Here is a 20,021-nt window from a genome sequence, read left to right on the forward strand (position 1 = left end):
CTTTTCCTCCAGTTTTTGTGTATAATGCCCTGCCTCCTTTGGTCCCTCCTCTACCAACTACCCTTCCTCCGGGATCTCCTGTCTCTTAGACACCCTCTCAGCTCCTGCAGTTCACATCTACCAGTACACAGCTGCCTCCTCCCCATTAGACCACATGTGAGGATTGTCACGCAGCCCACCTGACTGGCTGAGTGAGAAGCAAGTGACATATGCTTAACTTCTACAGTTGCTGAGTTGGATGCTATTTTGCAATCAACATCTGTTTGCTTTAGTATCTGCGTCTCCCATCCCCAGAAAAAGATGCAACCCCCCCCCCCATAGCCTAGGTGCTTAATTCCTTGAAAAAACAGCTGTCAAGTCTACCTGGAAATATCCCCCTTTAATTTAGAAGTCCTTTCTCTTAAATCTTGATGTGTGGAGAGTCAGTGGTGAGGTGAATACACTCTGCCCCTATTCATATGTTTTAGGAATAAGCTCTGCCAGTGAAAACAAATGGCAGAGCTGAGCCTAGGCAGGTTTAGGGAAGGTTTGAGGGCAAAAGATCCAGGATTGCCCCAAATATGATCATGTTGGTTCCAGTAGGATTGGTCCCCCCCGCTCCTAAATTTCATGTTATTTAATTAGCATATTTATATCCCACACCTCTGGTCCAATACTGTGTGGGTCAGCTCACAAATATGGTAAAACAAGTGTCATGCTAAAATATCACAAGACAATGAGGCTATTCTCACATGCAGGCAAAATTAGGGCTTGAAGTCAAATATTTTCAATATTTGTCTGTTGTGTAGTTGTTAAAGCACAGAAACCCTGATGTTGTTTTGGTGGCAACCCTAGATTCTAGTGCTGGAGGAAAGCTTACCGTGCTATGGGTGGTAGTGGTGGAGACTCTGTTCTTAATTTATATGTGTCTGTGTGTGTGTGTGTGTGTGTGTGTGTGTGTGTGTGTGTGTGTGCGCGCGCACACACACACACACACACACACGCACCTTTCTCTCAGCTCTAATGCACATCTAGGAAATAAAAACAACATCTGCAATTAGCAGTGGACATGTTTTGAAGGGTAATTGTGGTGTATCAGCTTTTCTCTGCTGTCTCTTAATACAGAATTGTTTCCTGCTCCTTTTCCTCTCCAGAATTCTCTTAGGGAATGACAAGAGTCCCTTGCTTTTCTGGCCGAAGGTTGTTGCCAAATGCTTCCTTAGTCCATTCCTCCACTAATGCAGAATAGTCTTGGCATAAGGCTGTGCTGTAAATCACCCTTCTTCAAACCATTAATCTCTAGAACACCCTAGAATATGTCGTTAAAGTAATTGCATAGATTTAAAAGGCCCTCCTAGTAGACTTCCAGAATGGCATGGCAGCTTCTTAGCTCCACTGCAGTTTTTGAGTTTAAATGTTCAGAGGATATGCATGCTCCTGCACTTTTACACACTCACACACTTTTCAATCCTTACAGTCACTGGTGGCTATTCAAGGGCAAATTGCAGTCGGCCTCCTTTACAGCTGTTTTTATGTCACGTTGGCCACATATGGCGTTTGTCTCCAGTGGATGGGGTATGTCACGAAGGCATCACATGAGCATGATTAAAGCCAGGCTGCTCAGCAACCAGAGTTGGAACAGTGGACCTAGGAGACTTGTTGCCTGCCGTTGTCTGGCTTATTCTCTCAGACTCACACTGTCACTCCCGGCTCGGTGCTGGAGCCTGGACTAATCAAATAAGCACACAGAACAGACTGAGCCACATTAAGCAGCCCATAGTGGTAAATAAAGTGCACACAGTAGTTAGTTACAAGCTGCTAGTGCAGAGCCTGGCAATGCAGCTGCTTACAACATTGTGGGAAGGGGTCCTGACATTGGCGCCAGGCCCTCAATTACTGCAATGTGCCGCCCGGGTCAGGAGGACTCACTCCCACAGATGGCTTTTGACTCTTGCCCCAATGTGGTGCATAGGGTTGCCAACTAGGGACTTTTAGAGAGGACCTGCGACTATTTGGGGGAGCAAACAACCTTTTTTACATGTGTTGTGGTGACCGAAGTTCTGGGGAGCAGCTGGAACATTTTGTCCGCTCGGAACACGTTGCTCTCATGAGCAGCTTCTCTTCCTCTGTCTCCTTCCCCTTCCTGCTGACCATCTATCCAGTGGGGAGGCAACTACTTCCGTGGCAGGCTGCAGATCCACGTGATGATGCAGGAGCACAGAGAGGTGGGCCTGGTAGGTGCAGTTTGCTTCCTTCATGTGGTGGGGGCGGCAGTGAGAAGTGAGCAGTTAGCTAATTAACTTTACTCAGTTAGCAGCTACCCCTGGTAACTGAGTAAAAAAGCACCTTTTAAAGTGGTGGATCTCTTCTATTTATCATGAGGAGAGCAACTGGCTCTATCCAACCCCAGCACAGCATGCCTTCACTGGCTGATGCTGGAGTTACCTTGCGTTTCTTTTTAGATTGTGAGCCCTTTGGGGACAGGGAGCATCTTATTACTGATTTATTTTTCTTTGAAAACCACTGTGAAACCTTCTGTTGAAAAGCGGTATATAAATGTTTGTAGTCATAGAGAAAAGCAAGCGAGTGGGAAACTGTGCCTGCACCACTGCATCAGCATGCAAAGAGACTGGCTCGGCAGCTAGCTGGCTGCCCTGCCTCGAGCCAAGAGGTGAAGTTGCTGGTCTAGCTAGGGAAAACAGGCTGGGTGACTCATGGGGGAGGAGGACAAAGGACTGGGTGTGTGGTAAACCTAACCAGGGGATTTCCCAGACAGCAAATTTACTTCAGTTCCCTGGGAGTGGTGGGTGTGCGTTCGCACATCGGGGAGATTTACGTTGCAGTTCCTGTGAGGTATCGGGAGCGGTCCTTACACAATTCGAGTTTTTCCCTGCACATTGGAGCTCAACTCGAATGATCACCATGCTAAAAAGTTCCACTTTCTACAGCGGCTTTTTGGGATACTTCAAAGTACCCTGAAGCAAGGGCGTAGCTATAATTGAGTGAAAGCGTTCAAAGAACACGGGCCTCCAGCTCCTGAGGGCCCTCCAGCTCCACCCCTCCCTATTTTCTTCATTATCTCCCTCACTCTGGGGGGCCGCCAGAGAGAGGGATGAACACGGGCCTCCTCTCCCCTAGCTACGCCCCTGCGGCCTGAAGTTTCTTCTGAGATGTATGGAGGGGCCATAGTGATAGAACGTTGACTTTTTTCTTTGCATCTTTTTTAAAAAGGTGGTGATCTTGTGGAACACCAACAAGACCACAGTCATTGCTGAATTGGTGGTCTTCCACAAGACCACCACCCACTGGGGGGGTGGAATGAAAGAGGATGAGAAAGAAAAAAGGATCCCCACGCCCTCCTCAGTGCTTTTCCGCCTGCCGGGCTGGCTTGTCTTGCTCTCTCCCCACTTCCTCTGCAGCTCCTTTCTGGCCAGGAGGGTGGGTGGCGTGGGGTGGGGAGGGATGGAGGGAGGCCACCAACTGGGTGATCTTGCGGAAGACTCCCTAAAAACAAGTTTTTAAAATATATATTTAAAAATAAATGTTTTTTTATTCATTGAAATGAAAGTTTTTAGAAGCACACATCATGTTTGTGTGGTAAGGAGGAGAAGGAGGTGTGGCGTCCTGCCTGCTCTAGAAAGCCATTGGCCAGAGAAAGACCCAGGAGCAAGTGTTATGAATGGTCCACGGGAAAAATTCAAAAGGAATGGAGGGGGCACCACATCAAAGCAGCCCTATGTAAACGCCTCCGGAATTGTTATTATTTTGGCTTTGGGCTGCAGTTTCTATGTGACTAATGATTAGCGTGTAATCCCGTGATAAAGCCTGTCACCTGGGAAAGCCCCAGGATTTATTAATTTATGGTTAAGAAGCAGGGGCCTTGAGATCTCCGCACCTAGACAGCAGACTGAGCAGACATACTGCTCACCTGATCATCTGCTTCACAGTGGTGAGTTGTATTTATTCTCAAATAATCCCGTTTTTTATCAAAATATGCATATATAATACCAATAAGCATATGTAAATTATATTTGCATGTAGGGTTGATTATTTGGCAACCCTAGTGTTGATTATTTATAATAGGGTTGATTATTTGGCAACCCTTGTGGCGCAGCAACAGCATGACGGAGCCAGTGCCCTGTTTTGCCCTGGAGACAGAGAGTTTCCCCTGCCTCTTCGTAATGCTACAACTGAAGCACATTTTGGAAATGGGGCTGGTAGTCCTAAAATCAGTAAAAACACTCACCATTACCTTCGTGGCAAAGATGGACATGCTCATCATCGTTGCACTAAGTAATCTGCACTGTAGAAAATGCCCTGTTGTCCTAGGGTTATCCCATGAGTTTGCCGCCCTAGGGAATAATATTAGGGTATCACACTGACCTGGACATTAGAGGGGCCTCTTTCCAGAAGGGGCAATTGCCTTCACTGGCTGTTTCAAGAAGGCTAGTGCCCCATGGAGGCACAAGTAGAACATCCTCTCACAGCAAACTGCAAAGGTTTACCTTACGTGATAAAACCTCTTGGGAGCAGTTTCACATTTCCTCCCCCCACCCCGCCAAAAAAAACAACCCCACCTGAAGAGTGCAAGACTGGTCTTGCTAAAGAGGCACAAGCAGTTATTAGGGGAGAGGAGAGTGTAAACTAACTCCTCGCCTTTTCAAAAGTCCAACTTTCCTGCATGAGAATGATTAGGGTCGCCCGCAGTGTGAAGCACTAAGTGGGAAATTTCTTCGTGGGAAATCCCTTCTCTTGTTTCCCCCCTTTTCTTTTCCCTTTCTTCTTCCTTCTTTTTATTTTTTGGTGGGGGAGGGATCTCTTATGTACATTTAATGCACACTCAGAGCTTGTTGTGGAGACTTCTAGCCTTACTTCCCTAGTTAGCTTTCAGCCTGCTCATCACCAAACACAAGATGGTTGAATTGCCAATGATGCATTCTCATCAGTGCTTAATTTCTGAAAAGAGGAGTGTCAGGGCTTGGTCTTCTCTGGAAAGCATGCCATCTGCCCTGGGAGGCTTCCTCATCCTCAGTGTGGGGGGAAAGGCTTTAGTAGTACTCAGGGGTGGGAGGGGGCTTCCTGGTGAACCCTGGCACAAATCAAAGATGGCATTTTGCTAATTTGAAGAAGATGCAACCTTTTGATAAAGGGCAGCAAAATGGTGGCCTACAGGCTGCATCCACACCCTGCCCTGAGTTTTTCCAGCCCCATACCTCTCCCTGAATCAGACTGGGCGTGTGAGGTGCAGTGTTCCCTCTAAGGCAGGGCTGCTCAACTTAGGCCCCCCCCCCGTTGTTTTTGGACTACAACTCCCATAATCCCCAGCCACAGTGGCCACTAGTCAGGGTTTATGGGAGTTGTAGGCCAACACCTACCTACCACATCTTTCCCACACAGGGGCTTTACCCCAAATCACCTCCAGAAGGGAGGGTGTGTGTTCTCATTACAGCCGAATTCCCACCAGGGTCAATTCGATCTCTTTGAAAGCACCCCACACACAAATTGGGCTTTTCCTTCTGGATTTCACCTCATCCTGGTTTATATCTCAGTTTTTAAAATCCTGTTTTTAAGCAAAGTTTCCTGGAAATGACATCAAATCTTTACATTTCCATGAAAAGAGCAAATCACACCTATGGAATGCAAAAACAAAGCTGCCAGAGCTGCAGCTGCCTTGCCTCCGACCCTGAGACAAAGAGGTGAAAACCCAGTTTTCAGACTTTTTGCTCTTGGAACATTTTTGGAGGGGGGAGATCTGGGAGAAGATCCCCAGCTGCAATGACTTTTGCTTGGGGATGATGGGAGTTGTAGTCAACAACATCTGGGAATCCCTGTTAGAGGGAACACTGCTGGTACCTGCATTGTACTGAAGATGCACTATATATATTGATTAAAATGCAGTGTTCCTCTCAGGATTTTTAAATTTTCTTTTTAGTGATCTCAGAAATGCTGGAAAACAAACAATCAGCCATTCCTTACGGCATCACTTATAATGGCTTGATTATTACTACTTTCCACCATTGTAATTGGAAGTAGTTCAGCACTTAGAAAAATTCCAAAAACATAACCTTGATTAGCCATAATTTCTTTCACATTTTATATCCTAAGCTTTTCTAACATTGTTTTATGTTTCAAATATCAGCAGAACGTAGCAGAAGTGGTGAAAAAAGGGTGTGTTTTTAAGAGGCAAGTATAAATGCTGGAGCTCATATGTCTAATCTGAAATTTTGCACCAGAAATGGCATGTCAGACCCAAAACATGCAGAGCTTGAATCAGGTTTTTTTTGTTATTGTTGCATTCCAAAATAATTCTTGTTTTTGGACTATTTTAATGCAGATATTTAAATTTAATCTCTTGATGGGAAAGACATAGTATTATGACAAAAGGTCAATGGAAGAGATGTGATCTGCTTTTTAATTTCAAAGGTATCAATGGAGACTGCCTAAGAGATCTTTTCTAGACTCATCTTCAAATACATTATAGTGCATTATTTGGGATGCTTCAAACATTTTTTAAAAGTTTTTTTTTAAGGGTCTTCTGTGGGATTTACTACAGCTTAGAGTTGTAGTAATTCCTAGCAGTTTTCAGCTGAAGAAAGAAGCCAAGCCAATAGGTGGTCTCCTTCTTCTACTTCTCCTGCTCCTCTTGCTCTTCTCCTTCTCCTTCTCCTTCTCCTTCTATTTTTGTCTGCCTGGCTGCGCTTCTTCTCAGCCAGAGGCCCATCCACCTACCCTTCTGATGCTGCTGGTTCAGGGAATCAGAGAACACAGATTAGTGTTGTTAGGTGATGCAACACTTTTATCAATCTGTGAATGACTGGGGTCTTTTATACGAACGGGTGTGGGGGAGGCGGGGCTAAACCCCCTTCCCTGCAGACAATCCTGGTCTGGCCCCAGCTGTGCCGCCATGCACACGATTGCCACAGCAGTGACCAGCGTGGCATTCTGGATCCCATGATGCACCCCATGATTAACATGGTGCATTGGGGGATTCCCCCAGGGGAGGGCACTCTCTGCAAGCAACTCATGCTGACACATGATCCCAGAGCCTGGGTTAACAGAGCAATCACTCTGTTAGCCTTGGCTAAATGCCGGGCTTGAAAGCTGGGTTTGAAGCCACGGCAGCACCGGGATCCATGTGCTTATGCAGACAGTTTTGCTGAGGCCAGTAGTATTGCAAAGGTGCTTTGTCAGTCAGTCACACTGAAGCCAAAAGAATTAATTTCATATCCAAGGATTCTGGCTCCAATGGCTTATGGATGACATTGAGAAAAATGAAGATTTCTTTTATTTAAAGAAGAAACTGCTCTATGAAACAGTGGTGGAAATAAATCACTTACAGTGCAATTAGATCCTGACCTAGAGGGATACTTGCTTCTCCATTCTCTTGTAATCAGGTTTCAAACTGTATTCAGTGCTTAGCATCCTCAGCTCAGATTTGCCAAGACTGTATATAGGATAGAATTCAAGACACAGCACTGCAACACATAGCAGCAAGAAACTGAACTGGTTGGGTATCAAATTTATTTCTCATCAAGCAGCCATTGTTTGCTAATTTAAAGAAGGAACAACAGGCAGTCCTTGAAGTTTGCTAGAAGCCATTGGCATGATTGCAGGAGGAACCCTAGTATCACAATAATGGGTGGCAATGTAAACTCACAAGATTTGTTCATTTGGAATGGAACCAACATGGCCTCCTAATCATACCCCACAGGTCCTGGTGCCTGATTCCAGAAACAATTCCCCACTAAATAGGATTATGGCTTCACCGCAGAACTAGACTGGGAAAGGAAATGGGATTGTGGAGGATAAAGCCTTTGATCAAACACAAGTCCCCACAATATTAGCAAAGGGAATAGAGAAAATTGCTAGCAGAGTAAATAGCTTTTTGTATAAATGTTCTCTTTATTCAAATTTTCCCCAGTGTACATTTCTTCCTTTAAGGCCCAGAGAGTGAATTTTCCTTAGAAAACATTGATTATCTGATGCTCTTATACAGCTCCTTGCCATTCTCCATAACCAATGGCAGAGAAGAAAGAAAAACAAAGTCACAGTGTCAACTGCCCCAGTCTACAGAACAGGGGACTGAAAGCCTCTTGTGTTTTTTTTCAGTTTTTCCCACTGGAAAAAAATGTGTGCTTAAAAAAAATCATTGTCCTTTATAATAATACTGCCATGAAACTCCTAGACCCCAAATTCAAAGATGCTGGCTGACACACTGCACAGCCTTATGAGGGCAGAGCAAGAGCCCTGTCCTCTCAAAGAGCCACTAAAGTAACACAGTGAATGCTTGCCTTCCAAAGCTATGTGGGTGGAGGAGGGAGGGGAACTGGTTTTTGCTTCTCTGCCCTCCCCACAAAAGCCTTTTGTGTCCAGGAATATGTCTTTGAGGGCTGATCAGCCCTCAGGGATATATTCCTGGATGCAAAGGGGGCTTTTATTAGGAGGGGAGGAGATGGGATGGGAGAGGAATGAAAATTACTTCCCCTTCTCATTGTGCTGGGCTGCAAGCTAAGTCTTGTCCTCAGTTCAGTGGCCCCTCTTTGCAATGGCAGGGTTCTTATTCCGCCCTCGTAGGCTGTGCAGCATGTCATTCAGTCATTTGAGACTCAAGGATAGCCCTGAGGTTTAAACTCTTGCTGCCCTGAGAATAGACTCTAAAACCTGTGTCTCGGGGCCAAAGCTTGAGATCTAGCAATCCGATCCCTTGTAAGTATACATAGGATTTCATCCTGAGGCAAATAATTTAGTCTCACACTTCTTATTTTAACTGGAAAATCAAGAAGTTGGAGATCCTGGCAACAGGGTTCTGAAATGAGGTGTAAGGAAGAGAAAGAAGGCAGGAATACCAATAGAAATTCCCACTGCATTCTCCAACATTTCCCTTCATTGGCCATCTCCTGTCTAGTAGGGAAAGTGCTGCGAGAGCATGAAGTGCTGACCCAAAGGATAACTTTTGATCATGTTTGTTCATTATTGAAAAGGTGAAGGGCATGGCTTCAGCCAACTTCACTGCACAAGGCTATGCACATCTACTCAGAAGTAAGTCCTGTTACTACCCGGTAAATAAGTGCCAGTGGATTGCACCCCTAGGCTACACACTTACCTGAAGTTATGCCCTACTTAATACACACTTACCTAGGGGAGTGTGCCCTATTGAATACAGTATGCTCCATTAAATAAACATTTAACATTAAACTTGTGTGACTAAAATTAGAAGTATGAGATGTCCAGAGCAATGAATCACTTGTGGGTTGGGCAAATCTGGGGTAGCACAAGAAGTTAGCTTTGTTGCACTAAATATGTGGATTGCGTACAAGTGCTATTGTGCTGCAGTGTTTTTGCACAAAAGTTCCCATTGAGATAAATGAGAACCTCCAGACTGGATTACTGTAATGTGCTCTATGTGGGGCTGCCCTTGTATGTAGTCCGGAAACTACAGTTGGTCCAGAATGCGTCAGCCAGTTTGGTCTCTGGGTCATTTCGGAGAGACCATATTACTGCTGTATTGAAAGAGCTACACTGGCTGCCGGTAGGTTTCCGGGCAAAATACTGGTTATAACCTATAAAGCCCTAAACAGCTTGGGTCCTGGGTATTTAAGAGAACATCTTCTTTGTCAAGAACCCCACCGCCTATTGAGATCATCTGGAGAGTTCCATCTGCAGTTGCCACTGATTCATCTGGGGGTTAATTGCGGACAGGCCTTCTCCTGCTGCTGCCCCAAGGCTTTGGAACACGCTCCCTGATGAAATAAGAGCCCCTCCATCTCTGACAGCTTTTAAAAAGTCTTTAAAGATGCATCTGTTCACCCAGACTTTTAATTAAATATTGTTTTAGTAGTTTTAACACTTTAAAATTATTGTTTTAAAATTGTTGTAATGTTAACTTTTTCTGTTATTTTGTTTTAACTAATGTTCTAACTTTTTGTTTGTTTCATTTGCTTCATTGTAAACCACCCAGAGATGTAAGTTTTGGGAGGTATAAAAATATGTTAAATAAATAAATAAATAAATAAATAAATAAATAAATAAATAAAAATAGGGTGTGCAGCTGTTCTACAACTGTCTGCAATAGCGCAATGCTAGTCTGGTACATAAACTGTAGACTTAATGCTATCTAGTACAGCAGCTTTGTGCTAGGGTGAAATTCTTCCATAAGCAATGGATGTAGCCAATGGGCCTCACTTCCAAGCGAATATGCATAGGATATGCTGAAATTTTTGAAATTAAGCCGTAGGCGTTGCTTTTATTTATTTATTTATTTATTTATTTATTTATTTGACTTATATACCGCCCTTCCAAAATGGCTTTTCATGTGTCACTAGACCTTGAACAATTTGGTAGAGGATAGATCTGAGTATCCTTCAGCATTTATCAGCCAATTTAAGGGCTGATAATATATCCTCTTTCCCTTTTGTTCTAAGGCCTCTTTAATTCCTTTCTCTACTCCTCTTTTTTGTTCAGCCTTGGGCTTCCAGTGTTGTTCAAAATAATAGTTGTCCTGAAAATATCCCCATGGTGCAGAATGCTATAATGCCTGTTTTTAACATGGAGAAAAGAGGCTGAAAGCAACCTGCCCACTGCCAACCAGCGAGTACAGAGCTTAGCTGGGAACCCAGAACAAAGGCCAGCCTCCAGTCCACTGGGCCACTTTGTAATTTTCTTTTTGTTTACTCCTTCCTCTGAGTGAGCCCATGTTTTAAACATGAATTCCCAGAGTGCAAGCCTTTGGCATTTGCCAAATACCAACATTGCAGAGAGTATTCCTTTCTGTTGAATTCTTCCTGCTACAAGGCTTCTGCAAGCTCTCCTCCCATGCAGGCAGTTCTGTGCTGTGGAAAGCTCTGAGAAGCCGCTGGGAAGTTTACCCAGCTTCCCAATCACATGGCTGCAGCCTTGCCCCTTGATGGAAATAGCTGGCCCAGGTTTTTCTTTGTCATCTGGAGTGTAAAGGTATTTCCACCAAACATGTTCTGCTTGTAAGACATAAAGTAGACCTGGAGAAGATGTGCTGATTGCTTGTACTATAATAAGATTATATGTACACACACACACAGGCACACACAGACCTGGACTCATGATGTTGCACTGTAGCCAAGGTCCATTTGGTCCAGGCTGAGAAAGTTAATGTGAAAGAAACCCTGCAAATAATCCAGCCGAAATTAAAACAAATTTCAGACCTATCACTTTTAATGGGAGCATTAAACACACATTCACCCCCTATTAAAATAGAAAAACTGTTTAATTTTGGATAGATCACGTTCCTTCTGTGGATTCTATCCTCTTGGATCCAGTGGGGTTACACAAGGGTAAATATCATCACTGATTAATCATTGGTGCATCAGCCATCTTTTTGGACACCTCACTCATCCACAGAATCAAATGTGTTTGATTCTGTTTCCAAGAAAATGCTCTGGCAGCTTTTCAGCTTTTGGGATGCAAGATGTTTCCATCTGGGTTGGTCCTGAAGTGGGTTGAGAAATCTGAACTTATTTTTCAAATAATTACTTCCTACGAATGTTACATAGCTTAGATTTTTGTTTTGTTGGTCTGACACACAATTTATTTCCTTAACTCTGTTCTGATTCCAGTTGTGGCTAAGCTGGAAGAATCGCTTTCCAAAAGGGGCTCTTAGAAAGTCCTGGAGAGGACCTTCTAAGGCTTGCTTTATCATGTAGTAATATGAAGTATTTGCTCCAAGCAGTAGATTCCAGAGAGGCTGCTATATTTTTTCCTTCACGTTCTACCTTTGTGCGTTATTTAAAAATGAACTCCAGTCAAGAGCTAGGGTGTCAAAGGTCAGCACTGCAACTTACTCTCTGCAGGTCCAGCCCTGCAAAATAAAGCTTTTGCAATCACAAACTAATTGCAAAGCTATTTGTTAAGGTATTATTGACAAGATGTAATCTTGCCTAAGCTGACTCTTTGGTTCACTTTGATAATTTTTCAGTCATAGCAGCAACCGTCTTTTGACTTCTCAGATTCTCTTCTGTACATGGCAGCAGTATAATTGACAGGGGAGACAGGAGAAAGGTAATAAACCATACTGGATGCTGGCTCGCCAGGAAGGAGGAGGAGTTTCTCATACTGCTTCACAATGCATTGATTCTGGTTGTTTTAGGGCCCAGATTCTGAAATCTTATTCCCTGACAGGTACATGAGAATTGGTGTTATTTAGCACGTTCAAGGTAACAAATAGGATCTGCAGTAAAATTAGACAGACTACAGGAAATTGTTTTATAGTGAGTCATTCCTTTAGTCGATTGTCACTGTTGTCTACTCTGACTAGCAGCTGTTCTCCAAGGTCTTGAGCATAGGTCTTTCCTAAATTCTGTAACACACACACGCACACACACACACACACACACACACAGAGCAATACATGTTAGGCTATGCTTAAACTCTGCATGTATTCATTTTTAGGTAGCTGTTTTGACTTCAGTAGTTGTTGCTTCCAGACAAGTGACTCAAAATTGCTGCTTGGTCAATAATAATAATAATAATAATAATAATAATAATAATAATAATAATTCAATTTCTATACCGCCCTTCCAAAAATGGCTCAGGGAGGTTTACAAAGAGAAATAACAAATAAGATGGCTCCCTGTCCCCAAAGGGCTCACATTCTAAAAAGACACACACCAGCAACAGTCACTGGAAGTACTGTGCTGGGGGTGGATAGGGCCAGTTACTCTCCCCCTGCTAAATAAAGAGAATCACCACGGTAAAAGGTGCCTCTTTGCCCAGTTAGCAGGCATGTTTAAGGCATGTTTAAGCCTCCTCTAATACCAAGCTCTATTGGCAATCGAACAGAGACAAGCAGCCTGGCCCTGCATACCACTGAACAGCCCTTTTATGGCTTGAAAACAAAGGGCTTCTTCAGACATGATAGTATTCACTCACAGAAGGCCAGGAAGAATGAGCAAGTCACATGTCGATTGTCATTTGGGATGATCATCCATCTGCATGTATTGCACTGCGTGCACACTGAGCATAGATGTGCTGGGAAGCTGCAGCCAGTCACTGCATATACACCATGCCTGTACAACGTGTGTCACCCCAGTGGTGGTACCAGAGGGGAGATACGGGGGGGGGGGGCTAGGGTACAGAAGGGACAAAGTGCATTTCTGGGTGGGTGAGCTGTGTCCCACATATCAGATTTCTGAAATGGGGGGCAACTACTTTTCTGATGGGGTGCTGGCCCGCCTCCTCCAGGAGCCACCTTTGTGGCACACCAACCCAGCTCACTAGTCATACCTTGTGGCCTGCCAGGCGGCGTGCTTGACAATCCCCCATTCTTGTCATCACAGATGAGCCATAAAAAGTTTATCCAGCCTCTGATGGATTACTCTGCATGTCTGGTGAGTTACATTTGACTCAGTGCTGGGTTGCAAGTAGGGGGTGTGCATGGGCTGGTTCATGGTTGAACTGGTCCACTGTAAACTGGGTCAGTTTGAGCTGTTCGATTGTGAAACATTCCGAACCCATCCAAGCTGGTTCATTGGTTCAAACGGTGGCTCGCAGAGCGGCAGTTCAATCTGAATTCAGACCAAACCACCACAAATTGTTCATGCCCTTCCCAAGTTGCAAGCTGTGCAAGCTGGTTTACACACACTGCCTACTCCTGGGTAGCAGTCAGAGGTGACAGACCTACACATGTTTCCTGTAGGAATGTTGTGAGTGAAGTGGGGGTTTGGGCACACTATTGTTGCTGTATAAAAGTGCTTTCCAGTGTGGGCAATATGGCCCTGGATGCTAGGGCTCTGCTGCTACCCTGTAATATCTTTTCAAGACCATTCTCAGCTCTTCCATCCTCCCACCAGAGATGAGCACAGAAACAGAGGAGTTGCACTAGCATAGCAGTGTCAATAGCAGTTGTTGCACCAACATGGGGGTTGGGGATAAGTTGTGTTGGGACACTGAAAGCCCCACCCGACGTTGTGGTATCTTTCCATCTGCCCCTGTGAGGCTTATTTGTTTTCCAGAGGTGCACCTAACTGGTACATGTACCAGCAGTAGAGTCCCTTACACATTTCTGTGTAGCATTTCACGTCTAGTTTTTCTTGTGGCAAGTACATCCGTTGTCTTAATAATTGCTTGTAATTCTTGAATGTTATATCACTACATTGCTTATGAGGCATTTGTTTGTGAAAGGCTTGTCAGGCACAAATTCATGTTTCACTTCATTGGCTTTACAAATTGCCGGATGACTTTTTGGTTTGTTTGTTTGTGTTTCAACTTGTTTGAGAGATGCTGAGCAGCAGAATACATCTTTCTAGAATTATGGGAGTGATTTTGAGTGACTCAATTTTTGGCACCTAGCCTAAAATAACATAGGACCAATAATCAGCAAATTCTGTTCCTTTGCTTTGATCTTGAAGACATTTGAGGTTTAACAATCGGATGTAGCCATCTTGGGTTCTGCTCACACATGCATGTGAAAGGTGTCTTAGATAAGACACTACAAACTAGAGGTGTGGATCGAGCCAGGCTCAGGTTTCAGCCGGCTGAGCTCGAAGGGTTTGGAGTTGAAACAGGCCTGGTTAGAACCAAACTGGCCCAGAACTTCATGAGCCAGGTCTCAGTGAGACCTGGTTTGGGGAGCTAAGCAGGGAGAGCGGGCTTAGCCTGCTCTCCCCACACATGAACAGGGCAGGAGCTCACACGATTGCCAGCTCTGTGATGGAGCCGGCGGGGGCTGAGGAGTTCGGGGGATGCGTGGCCCCCGGAAGCTCCAGTATGCCCTGCATGTGCATGCAAGGCATACTGGAGAGAGCCCCAGAGCTGGGAGGCAGCTTTTCACCTCCCCTCCTGGGGTCTACTCATGAGTAGCCATGCCGCGGAGCCACGCCACGGCTACTCACAGTCAGAAAAACCAGGTTTGCAGAGCGCTCGCTCCACAAACCCGGGTTTAAGGGGAGGGGTACTTAGGCGGGTTAACCGCCGGGAGGCAACTGGGCTTGGCTGTGAGCCCGGTGGTTCCCACGATCATCCGAAATTGGGATAGGCTCCCCTAGCCTGATTTCGGATGATCGTGGGAATAGCCTCCATGTGTAAAGGGTAATCTGGTGAGAATTCCCTTTTAGCAGTTGGAGGGGGCAAGGGGACCTTAAAAGTAGAGCGGGCAGGAGGGAACTAAAAAGGTACCTTAAAAGTGCTGCCGCCACTGCTGCCAGCTGCAGGGGGTGCGGGGGAGGCTCCCCACCCCCACCGGCCTCCCCCTGAGTAGCCCAGACTGCTTCATGCCCAGTTTGGGTCTCTGTGCAGGTGTGGAGGTCACTAAAATTGCCTCCACCAGATTCCCTTACCAAAAATGCCTTACCTGAGGTCTACAGTAGACCTCCGAGTGGATCACCTCGATTCGAACTTGAACCAGGTCCAGTTTGACAGTGCACGGAACCAGGCCAGGTCAGCTTGAATCCATTTCAAATTCGAACCCAAATGGCTTTTGAGGTTTTGTGCACACCCCTATTACAAACCCAGGCTTCATATCACCTCAAGCACAATACTTTTTGAGTTGAGACCATACACATAAAAGGCCAAGCTAGATGTTATGGTCTTAGTTCCATGTGTTTAAATATGCAACTGTTTTCTTGTTGAAAGAGGGGAAGGGGCTCTGGAGAGAACTTCAGAACCATCCTCCCAACAGTGTGGCTTACCTCCATACAGCTTCTCTCAACTTAGAGTGCTATTCGCTTCTAAGAACTTCAAGTTCTGAAACTTGAAGTTATCTTGGCTGCACACAAAGTACTTGGGGAGAGAAGATGTCGCAAGCATGGACCTTTTTTGCTGTTAATATTACACCTTTCCACCTTTCTCTGTCTGTATGATTGGGGTAGCTTTGGGTTGTGCCATCAAATATTGAGTGATAAGATGAAGTACATTACAGTATGTGTGAACCAGGCTTCTGTTATCTTTGAAAACGTGGGACAGTGTGGGTAGAGGAGTGAACAGTGGGAGGGTGGAATATGAGGCCTACTACATGACATATTTATCACTGAGGAAATATATAGTACACTGAAAAGGCTCTGACAATGTTTGTTTTATCAACAACCATTCCAAAAAGCACCCCCAAAAAACTCCTAAGGAGATGTACAATGATGTACGTAGTGTGAATGATATCAGTTTACTTAATATTCTGGACCTGTTTCCATCTGTTTCAAATAATGAAAAGAAAGGGCTTGGGTTATAGATAATATTAAATATGGATTTGCATAAATGCCTGAATACCCATTTGTGGAATTCCATATCTCACTAGCTTCTTTTAACTTTTACATTAGTACATATGTAATAATGATATGCAGCTTCTTTAAATTACCTTGAATTCATTTGAAACCCAAGCTGAAAGTGGGTCATTTGGTCTTCACATCCATGGACATGCATTTCAGGTGATGATATGCAGAATGTGCTAAATGGATGTTGTGTTAATGGTGACTAATGATAGGCACCATTGAAAGTTACAGGGATAATACCTGTGATCATGCAACTAATGAATTATAGCCATTATCAAGACACTACTGACATTATTTCAATGGCCTTCAGAATTATTTGGTCTCCCCACCCGCCACCTCGTCGCATTCTCATTTTCTATAAAAGCTGGTCATTTGTAAAAATGAAATAAGAGGTACTATGAAGCATGTCTTCCATTCTGTCCTCAAGAATATTAACAGAAACTGGCCCTGGTTATGAATAGCCTTGGAAAAATCCAACTCTGCTCCCTTAAGTTTATCTTACGAAAAGTGTCTGTTGTCACTGGTTTGTAAAGAAGACTTTTACAATAACAAAAATAAATAAATGTCATTCCAGTGGATTTCCCAAGGAGAGAGGATTATGTTTCCATTCATGAGAAAGACTTTGGGGAAGACGCTGAAGATGGTGAGTATGAAATTTGGTGATTTGCATAACAAATATTTTAAAGACCTAGTGGATCCAGAAGTACCTTCCAGCAGCAGAAATAGACTTCCACTCGCACAATGGGGGTGATATTTCTGAAGACTCTCGCCTCTGAAGGCAGCTCCTGTGCAGCCATATCTGACACAGTTCCTGACTCCCTGGTCCTCAGGATCAGCAGTTTAGGGATACTGGGGGCTGAAATGTGGAGGTGGGACCACACAAGTGGAACGCTGCTTGCAGTCCTCTGTATCCAACCCATGGGACATTTACCAACCTCCCAGTTGACTGAACAAGGTATGATATTTATTCCAGAATAAATTTTGGCAGAACATTTATTAGGTTTTTTAAAATCTAGAAATGACATGACCACAGTGCTACAAATCACTTTAAAATTCCGCTAGACATAAATAGGCACACACCGTATTTGATTATTGGTTACACAAAGCTTAATTTGTGGACATGGTTTATTGGATATATGATATATGCAACCTATTTTGCATTTGCAAAACAATTGTGTGGTTGATTTCTGTGACCCAGTACAAACCCTACATCTCCCTAAGCAGCTGCCCGTTGAGAGCATGTATAATATATAAGGGGTGTGTCTTTATTAATGCTGGCTCAGGCATTTCAGGCTGGAAGGCACTGCCTGGGGGAGTGAGCTGCCGGCAGACTTTACTAAAGGTCACACCTAACAATGAAAGAGGATTGAATTATCGATTTAAGTTAAGATCTTCAAATATTATGAGAATATTATTTCAAGTGCAGAAATATTTGAGCCTTTCTTGTTGCTTTCTTAAACCAGTTCACTATTTTTCATTGTCCGGACTGGATAGGCCAGTTGTCTAAATTTTAGAAGCCAGGTCCCACTCAGTTTCCCAATAGATAGTCAAATCTAATGTACACAGCTACCCTTAGGAACCTAGTCGGAGGGAAAAGGTGAAGGCAATCAAATTTGGTCTGTCCAGCCACATGGCTCCTTTATGGGCCACTGAAACATACACATTTCATAGGAACTTAGGAAGCTGCCGCATACCAAATCAGACCATTAGTCCATCTAGCTCAGTATTGTCTACAGAGACTGGCAGCGGCTTCTCCAAGGTCACAGGCAGGAGTTTCTCTCAGCCCTATCTTGGAGATGCCAGAGAGGGAACTGGGAACCTAGCAGATGCTCTTTCCAAAGCAGCCCCATCCCCTAAGGATGGGTGCTTACAGTGCTCCCATTCAAATGCAAGCCAGAGTGGACCCTGCTTAGCAAAGGGGGACAATTCATGTTTTCTACCACAAGACCAACTCTCTTCCCCAAGAGCAGTGGCCCCAATTGGCCAAAATGGCGCCAGCAGGCCTTGACTTCATAATGGATGTTGCTAACTAACATCTGTACACTACAAATGCATTTGACATAAATACTGAGATGCTGAACTTTTCAATTCCCACACTACTGTTAAATACACTTGACCACAATTTGCTACATTGATGCAGTGATGTGTGGCAATGGTGCCCTCAGAAAGCTTCAACAGTGAGGGGGGAAAGAAAAATTAGGAAGGGCGGTTTTCCTCAGATGGAGAAATACCCTACCCCTTGAATAATGATAGATGTCCTTCTCAAAAGCAGCTTAGAGTGCAGCTAGCAAATACATGGGGTTCATTTTCCACCATGCCTTAAACACAGTGTCGTATGGAAAGAAAAGTGACTGGCGTTGTGTGAGGGGAAATTATTGTAAAAGGCACCTTGTTACTGAACTCATAAGTTCTTCTGTTGTTACTGTCAGCACTGCAGAATTAACATCCTTCAGATGTGATAGATCAAGAGGAGCAGAAATTTAAAGCCTTAGCTGGAGCTTGCTTTGTCTTTTGACTTGTAAATGGAAGGCGGATTAGGTGTGGAATCTTTGGCAACTAGCAGATACAGGTCACTTTGTTGCAAGGGTGGGGGGCTGACTTGCACTCCTTGTTTAGCCCTTTAGCACTAAGCCAGATCCACTGAGGAATTCTCTGCACAAGCAGAGGGACAACAGGACATGGGACTGCTGCGCCACAGTGAGATACTCCGGCTGTTCTCACGAGCAGCCTCATTGAGGCTAGGGCAGCCCAGCCTGGGTTAGCCTGCTCGTGTGCAGCGCCAGGATACAGCCGCAGCCATCCCGGTGCTGCCCGCCCACCTAACCCCACTTGAAAGCCCGGCACCGAGATTGTGTGTGTGTGTGTGCTCGGGCTGCTTGTAGCCCAAGTGCACACAGAGATGGGTGCTGCTCATGGGGGGATCCCCCAATACACTGCACACATTGTGCGGTGCATTGTGGGATATGTAGGATATTGTCCTCGCCTCCGGAGATCCACGCTGCGTGCAGCAGTGCCGATCTTAGGAACATAGGAAGCTGCTGTACACTGAGTCAGACCATTGATCTATCTAGCTCAGTATTGTCTTCACAGACTGGCAGCGGCTTCTCCAAGGTTGCAGGCAGGAATCTCTCAGCCCTCTCTTGGAGATGCTGCCAGGGAGGGAACTTGGAACCTAGATGCTCTTCCCAGAGCAGTGGCTCCATCCCCTGAGGGGAAGATCTTGCAGTGCTCACACATCAAGTCTCCCATTCATATGCAACCAGGGCGGACCCTGCTTAGCTAAGGAGACAAGTCATGCTTGCTACCACAAGACCAGCTCTCCTTCCTCACTTCCCATCTTGTGGGAGTGCAGTCTGCACTTCCGACCAACATTGAGGAATCATTTGTGGGGAGAGGTAAGTTTAGTGCAGCCTTCCCCCCACCCACCTTCCCCTCATCCTGGTCATGTGAATACCCTTACCAATTCAGAGGCCTGGGTGGTGATGCATTGGACTCGTGCCTCAATGCACAACACAGACTGGTGGCAGAGGAGGGGGCCCCAGGCTCCCTTGGCACATGTGGATTGTGGGAGATAACTTAGCCTCATCTCTGCTGTGGACTTCCTTTGTGTCCTTGGGCAAATCATCACTTCTCAACCTCAGGCCCTGCTCTGAATAACTAGAATAGGCTTGCCAACTTTAATAGCCATGTGACAAGCAGAAATTCAGCAGGTAAAGCCTTTCCCCATCACTGCATCTGCATGCTGGGAAAGGCTTCATCGGCTGAGTTTCTGCTTGCCATGCAGACATTAAAGGCACGAGAGCCCTGCCAGAA

The 20,021-nt window shown here is 45.0% G+C and overlaps 1 protein-coding gene across 4 annotated transcripts in view; it reads left to right on the forward strand.

Moving 5' to 3' along the window:
* NRP2 (neuropilin 2) overlaps nt 1-20,021 on the forward strand; it is a 261,021-nt gene that overhangs the window by 235,607 nt on the left and 5,393 nt on the right. For all 4 annotated transcript variants that reach the window (XM_053281642.1, XM_053281625.1, XM_053281652.1 and 1 more), the window contains one exon: nt 16,783-16,851. In XM_053281642.1, coding sequence (XP_053137617.1) covers nt 16,783-16,851 — 69 coding nt within the window. The remainder of the gene's footprint in view (nt 1-16,782; nt 16,852-20,021) is intronic.

Source organism: Hemicordylus capensis, chromosome 1, assembly GCF_027244095.1.
Source record: "Hemicordylus capensis ecotype Gifberg chromosome 1, rHemCap1.1.pri, whole genome shotgun sequence".
NCBI lineage: Eukaryota > Metazoa > Chordata > Lepidosauria > Squamata > Cordylidae > Hemicordylus > Hemicordylus capensis.